Source organism: Sprattus sprattus, assembly GCF_963457725.1.
Source record: "Sprattus sprattus genome assembly, chromosome: 2".
Lineage (NCBI taxonomy): Eukaryota > Metazoa > Chordata > Actinopteri > Clupeiformes > Clupeidae > Sprattus > Sprattus sprattus.
In genome coordinates this window covers 38,933,123-38,940,653 of record NC_137921.1, presented here as the reverse complement: position 1 = coordinate 38,940,653, position 7,531 = coordinate 38,933,123, and the positions used below count along the sequence as shown (strand labels likewise).

General features: G+C 41.0%; 1 protein-coding gene across 1 annotated transcript in view; it reads right to left on the bottom strand.

Moving 5' to 3' along the window:
- Positions 1–5,548, bottom strand: part of exoc2 (exocyst complex component 2) — a 21,837-nt gene extending 16,289 nt beyond the window's left edge. Inside the window, exons 1-2 of the mRNA XM_080832624.1 lie at positions 5,503–5,548; positions 220–344 (exon numbers count right to left, since the gene is read on the bottom strand). Coding sequence (XP_080688750.1) covers positions 220–337 — 118 coding nt within the window. The 5' untranslated portion in view covers positions 338–344; positions 5,503–5,548. The remainder of the gene's footprint in view (positions 1–219; positions 345–5,502) is intronic.
- Positions 5,549–7,531: the final 1,983 nt, after the last annotated feature.

Genomic DNA, 7,531 nt, shown 5'->3' with positions numbered 1-7,531 from the left:
TGCAACGCTATACCGTACGAGAAAGAGACAAGTGTGGTTAGTGCAGCCTATCCAGTGTGTGCATCATGTTAATATCTACAAGGATACATTTGTGTGTGACTATGCAGGTTCTGGTCATAATTCTGTCTTTACTGAGATTTGTGTGTGTGTGTGTGTGTGTGTGTTTGTGTGTTGGTGTGTTGGTGTGTGTGTGTGTGTGTCTGTGTGTGTGTGTGTTACCAATGAGGTCTGCATGTCCAGTCCCCAGGTTCTCCCCTCTGATGGTCACTTTGGTCCAGGACGCCCCCTCATTGGGGGAGATCCCCGTCACTAGGGGTGGCTGTCTGACCCGCGACATTGCCTCTCTGAGACAGAGGGAGGGAGATTCATCAGAAAACAAAACACCGGGAGCATGTACAATTGCTTCTGTGGATAACGAACCAACGCTGACTTCATTCTTTTGCTCCTCAACTATTGGCCTTGGTAAAGGAGTGACGTGCAGCAATGCAAACATCAAGTTCAAAACCCAAAGAGAACACAAAAAAATCCAAAGAATAAATGTCCAAAATAAGTGACATTACATCAACAGCCACCAAACCTGTGTGGTGGAATAGTTCAGAAAAGTGGTTTTAGGGTGTGTCAATGGTACCAATATCTCACAGTAAGTCAGTCGACTGAATTGGCCGTGTATTGACAGTGTACTGCCTTTGTGACAAAGCTGTTTGTTTTTATGATGGCTCTGGTTAAAGATACACAGCTGTGCATGCATTAAAACGCACACGCACACACACACACACACGCAAACAAACAAGCACACGCACACTGATGCTGGTGCTGGGCTGATGCCATATTTGGACTGCACTCTTTCAAGGTTTAAACTCTTAGACTGTGACTACACCCAGGTGTATTGATATGCCAAAAGCATTACAAATGAAGTGAGAAACAGAGAAAGACAGAAACAGAGAAAAAGAGAGTGAGAGGATAGAGGCAGAGGCAGAAAGAGGGATTCTGATAAGAATAGAGGAAAGATAGACAGAGGAGGAAGGAAGAGGGAGAGAGAGAGAGTAACACAGAGTGGAAAAAAAGGTTCCCAAAGTTTATAAGTCTGTGAGCTTTCACACTGGGGTGCCTCAAGGCTGAATGAAAGCCTAAAGAGCCTTAATCTGCTTGCAGGCACACACACACACACACGCACACGCATACGCACACACACACATACGCACACACACACACATACTCAGACACACACACACAGCCACATACACGCATGCACACACACACACAGATTAAATGAATAACAGAATGAGAAGTGAAAGCTCTTAAGAGGCGAGACGCTTTTATTTGCGCTCAACAAAAGAGGGCACAGGTATAATCTGAATCCACACACGCACGCACGCACGCACACACACACACACACACACACACACACACACACACACACACACACACACACACACACACACACACACACACACACACACACACACACACACACACACACACACACACACACACACACACACACACACACAAACACACACACACACACACACACACACACACACACACACACACACTCACACACACACACACACACACACACACACACACACACACACACACAGCGTAGCCTATCCCCCATACAAGCCAGCAAACATTAGACACACATAGACACGATATACACATTCACACACAGCCATGGAGACATGCATGCACCATCTTTAATGAAACGTACAACCAAACACTATTACCACATGGTGAATCTTAACAGGGGTACACTATGCTTTGGCCCAATCTCAATACTTCCCCTTGCTCCTTATCTTCCCCCTTACCCTTGAAGTTGCGCGTTCATGTGAGAGCTAGTGGTGTCTCAATACCCAATTTGATCAAGCTTAAGGGATAAAATTGAGGGCTAGATACCCCTTGGTTTTAAGATGATCGGAGACCTTACTTGCTCCTCTAAGGGCTATCCCAGAGCACACAGCGAAACCAGCTCGGGAATTTTCAAAAAAACATGGCTGCTGGAAGCGAGGAATACTTTACATGAATAAAGCTATCTACACAACTTTTTATATGTTTATAATGACTCGGTTTGATCTGAAATGTGCTACACGAACGATGCAGAGTATTGTAAGTCTTAACTGAAGCTTTCAAACAGTAGTTTTAGGTTACAATTAGCTTATACCACCACTCCATTGGCTTATATGGTAGCTTGCCAGCTAGATGCTACATACACTACATGTAAGTATTTTTGGCTTATAATTAATTTAAAAATGACGACAGTCTTGTTTCGTGCTCTACACAGTTGTATACATATATATTTGCAACCATGTTCTTCATTGAAACTTTTTTTAAATCGCTAGTTTCATAGCTCATACAGTCACGCATGACGTACCCGAAACCGAGTGGCGTCTCATTTCATAGGGGAAAGTTTTCAGCCCTTGGCCCTTACACTTGCAAGTGTTAGGGTTAAGACAAAGACAAAGCAAAAGGGGCAAGGGGAAGAATCGAGATTCGGCCTTTAATAGTGACAGAGCAACAGTGGCGGTCTGCAAAACACAGGCACAGGCACAGGCACAGATAGACACACGCACACACGCAGGCAAATAAGGTAAAGTACTCTGGATAAAATCCAAATTTTGGCCGAATCTCGATTCTTCTCCTTGCCCCTTTTGCTTTGTCTTGTCTTAGTCTTTGAAAATTCCCGAGCTGGTTTCGCGGTGTGCTCTGGGATAGCCCTTGGAGGAGTAAGGTAGCTCTCCGATCATCTCAAAAACGAGGGCCATACACCCCTTAAACTTACCCCTTAATCTTGATCAAGTTGGGTATTGAGACACCACTAGCTCTCACATGAACGCGCAATTTCAAGGGTAAGGGGTAAGATAAGGGGTAAGGGGAAGTATTGAGATTGGGCCTTTGTTTGGGATCATTTGCCTTTATAAAAGGTATTCACATAACGACACAAACACTTGGGATACAGGCTGCTCATTATAGCATTCGGTAATTGGCGGACTACACCAACTTACATTTAATGAAAATGGATATCTTCTAGGCTAGTCCATGTCTATTTGTTACCGTTATAACAAAACTAAAAAAGGATTACTTTATGTAACACAAATGGAAACACAAACATATTAGGGCTGAACGATTAATTGCATCTGCGTTTAAATCGCGATATGGTAAAACCATTTTCTATCGGTATGGCAATGGCACGGAGGCGATTCTCCATATTAAAAGTCATTGTAGCTCCCCAATTTTTTTAAAGCTTTTATTTTAAGGCTTTTTTTTTATTAAAAACTGCTTATCATAATTCTAACCATGAAGTACAAATACTGCATAATGCCACTTTAAAAAGTGCATGCCTATAGTGTATACTTACAATGACTTTGTTTAAATGATTTAAATACACAGTGGCAAAGCCACCGATTTGTGTCTGTAATGAGCAGTTAAATAAAAATGTAAAATGTGGGAAAGAATATTTTACACTAAATGTATCTAATATTGTGTTGGTCATATTTAAATCATTCATTACGTTTTGCTGGAAAAAAGAGGATAAAATGAAAAAAATCGCATATTAAATTGCAATCGCAATATTTTGGGGAAAAAAATCTCAATTCGATTATTTTCCCAAATCATTCAGCCCTAGAACATATCCTTCGTTACATTGTAATAATGTAACATCTTAACTCACCATCTACTGTATGTATAAAATGACACTGATATTCTGTATAACCACAATGATTACCCTACTTTTTAACTTTTTACTTTTTTTTACCCTACAAACAGCCAATCAGTCTGGAACTAATCATTCTCATTCATTGTGTTACACTGTACTTATCAATGCAAGAAAGGTAACCAGGGGCGTTGCTAATTCTGGGAGCCAAATGTACCTTGTTCACTCAGTTTGAGACCGAAACTGTAAGCCTAAAGACAGCTGGCATGTAGGGCCCGTGGTCTGTCTGTCTGTCTCAGATGAACATTACCCCATCCATTAGGCCCTACTACACTTTTTTGTTAGATCACACTGACTCGGGACATGGACATTGCCAAGTGAGGTTACCCATAGAAAACTTTGCAAGGTTTTTACAGACAGAAATTACATTTCATGTGAACATCGTACGGTTTAACAATCATACGTCAGCGTTTGTTTTGGAAACGAAGTTAGAGTAGAGTAAAGAGTGGCTGCAAATCTGTTCTGAACTGGGAGATGCTGTGTGAGGTAAGTTGAGTCTAAACGGTCCTCGTCGTTTAATTTCCTTTTCCTTTACCCTGCCCTTGCCCAAATAGTCAGCAACAGGAGATAAGTCTTCCTCCACCTCCTCTAGCCTCGCCTGCGCCTCGTTGCCTTCATTGTTTTTCTTATTGAAAAAGCTTCTTCTATCCATAGCCTTCAAGTCTTGCCTTAGTGAACCACCAGATTCCAACAATGACATGCCCTGTTCGAATGACACAGTGATGATCCAAAACGTACTTGCGTTTTTGATCAAGTTTATCATATTATTTTTAAGGGCTTTGATGCATGATCGGAACAAGAGATGAATAGATCCTGGGATATTTGTTGTATTCTTATATTAATAATCCAGGGCTATTCATAAAACACTACATTACACTACCAGGCCTTCCTCTTCATATTGCAAGGCAGGCCACCCAGCACCACATATTTCTCCTGCAAATGAATCATCTTCTACTGTATTTTGATTACCTCCTGAGTGTTATGAGAATTAAGCGACACACGAAAATACTGGAACATTTTGACTTGTTGACGTTGTTTCCAACCAAACCGGAAACGCTCAGAAAACTGTAGACTAGGGAAAAAAAGTGACCAAAAAACAAAAACAAAAAAACATTTCTCAGGCTAGTTATGTTCCCATGATGCGCGGGGGGTATCTGGGCTTGACACTTTCCAATCATTGTTATCGATTGTTTACCAGACAAGCTAACTGCACATCCAGCTCATCCTCTTCCTCGCCTTAGCCATCCGTCTTAAAAGGCTCGCGTACTCTTGATTTTGTTGAGAGCCAAACACCACATCAAGATTATACTAACTTAAACAGTTAAAGCATGAATAGATTAACAGTCATTGAAATAAAAAAAATGCTCCGATGAGGTTAGATAGTTAGACATTTGCAAACGTTTCTGTGAGGCAGATACCGAGAGCTCCAACTCCAATATATCTGGGCGTATAACGTTAGCTCACTAGGAAGATAACTAACCTTGATGTTAGAGGCAATTTGTTTGTCATGAGAGAAGGGATCTTTTCCCGACTTCGTATCTACATACCTACTTGATGTTAAAAACAAAATAAGAGTTACATTATTAAACGTCAAGCATCCATTTAAATTGGCCAAGACGCTAAAAACAATTAGCTGGCTGGCTAGCTATTGTAAACTCCTGACTTTGGTCAATTATGTCTCGTTGGTCCAATATTCGTTAGTACATCGACAGACCGATGCTATACGCTGTTGTATGTGTGAGGCTATTTAGTGTTTTTTTTTGTGGAATAAAATAAACACAGGAACTTACATTTTTTTATGAAGCTACAATTCCAGCTCCCTCTTCTTCGAGGACTTGGAAATTATGACAGTGTAGTCTGGTGCATTAGCGCCGCCTCGTGGACTGACACGTGAACAAGGAGTGGTGCCCGGTCTTTTCCTTTGGGATTTAGAGAGCGATCGAAAGATCAACTTAGACCTGATGAGCTTTCCTTCACCCCTTACTCGCATTATCGACCTAAGGCGCCCAGCTTCTTAGATTTATGTGCTGCTTCAAAATGTAGGTTAGAAGAATTTCTCGAGATTTTAAACACGGCAATAGTCTATTGTTTGAGGACCATTCTCTCGCACACACACACTCTCCCTCTCTCCTACTCGCATACAGAGAGAGAGCGAGCGAGAGAGAGAGAAAGTAGATTAAATGGGCCTACTCCCTCTTCCTAGATGCAGGAGGAAATGAAGAGGGGAGAAATTGCACTGATTAATGTTTCATTACATTGTTTCATTATAGCAGTCTCAAACCCAGTTTTTTTTTTGCTAGTTTTTTTTATGGGGGGGGGGGGGGGGTCTCTTTTTCTCTTTATTGTGTGTGTATGGGACACCAAATGTAACACACCTTTTCCCATCCTTTTTTCTGTCTATCACACCATGTAGGCAAAAATACATTTGAAGACGACACCAACATAAGTTGCCTACATGTATTGCACATGCAAATTGCTGTTGCTTTAACTTATAAGAGTCAGCATCTCCATGTCTGTGTTGCAAGTGTTGTGCTGTGTATTCTTAGTCATGCAGGGAGACTTTGAACAGGCTATAGCTTGACTTCAATGGAACAGGACTCTTTGATAACGTCTAACTGGAACTGCTTATAATAAGGGTGTGTGTAGGTCAGAAAGGAAGCAATCTGTGTATTTCGCTGAGTTGCTTTTACCTGAATGTCTGCCTCAATAAACGTCTAAATATAGACAAAGCCTCTGACCGGTATCTCTTATCTCTACTCATTCAGACAAAAATAGAAAATGCTGTGTCCTTTTACAAACCTTGTCCTCAGTACGTTTTATGGATCATAATACAGACACACATTGACACACACACACACACACACACACACAAGGGCAATTCATTAATTAATCAGAAACAAAAATCGAAAATCAATGAGCTTACTCACCTTATCAGCCTCCCTTCTACCTCCGTGTATATTATGCATTGTGTGTCAGTGTGTGTCAGTGTGTGTGTGTGTGTGTGTGTGTGTGTGTGTGTGTGTGTGTGTGTGTGTGTGTGTGTGTGTGTGTGTGTGTGTGTGTGTGTGTGTGTGTGTGTGTGTGTGTGTGTGTGTGTGTGTGTGTGTGTGTGTGTGTGTGTGTATGGGGGTGTGAGTTCATGGATGTGATTTATTGCTTGTGTGTGTATAGCCTAATCACTTCCTGTTGACTAAAACTATTAGGTTTCTTTACTTAAAAATGTAGCGTACTTTGTGGATGTAATATAATAGCTATCAGTGATCGAGTCATTGGGTAACAAATTAGAGGTCACTTCTGGTTTCCTCAGTCACTTGGTTATGGCCAGATATGAGATATGTGTGTATTGGAGAACTGAAAAAATCTTTTTGAGATAATAAGCCTAATAGCGTAATTAGCCTAAAACCAATCCAAAAATCATACCCAGCTCAAAACTTGTGCAATAGTCACAGAACACCACTACTACTACATCTCACAGAACTTCATCATCAACAGAGCATCGGCTATTAATCCCTCTTTCAACATATGGAACTCTATCATAACATTCACTTTTATCCATTTATCCATGGTAGTGATCTCGATGGAATTTTGAAGGCAAAGGATACACATATACAATATTCCCCTCATCAACTCTAAGCCTCATAAAAACCTCTTTTAGTGTGAAACCAAAGGATTTAAAGTTTTGAAATGTAAAAGTGGAAATCACATTCACTAACAACCCCTACACAATATCTGTCACATGTTGGAAGTGCCTATTGTATGATACAATAACAATCTAACCCAAACTGTGTGTGTGTGTGTGTGTGTGTATTGACTACTTTG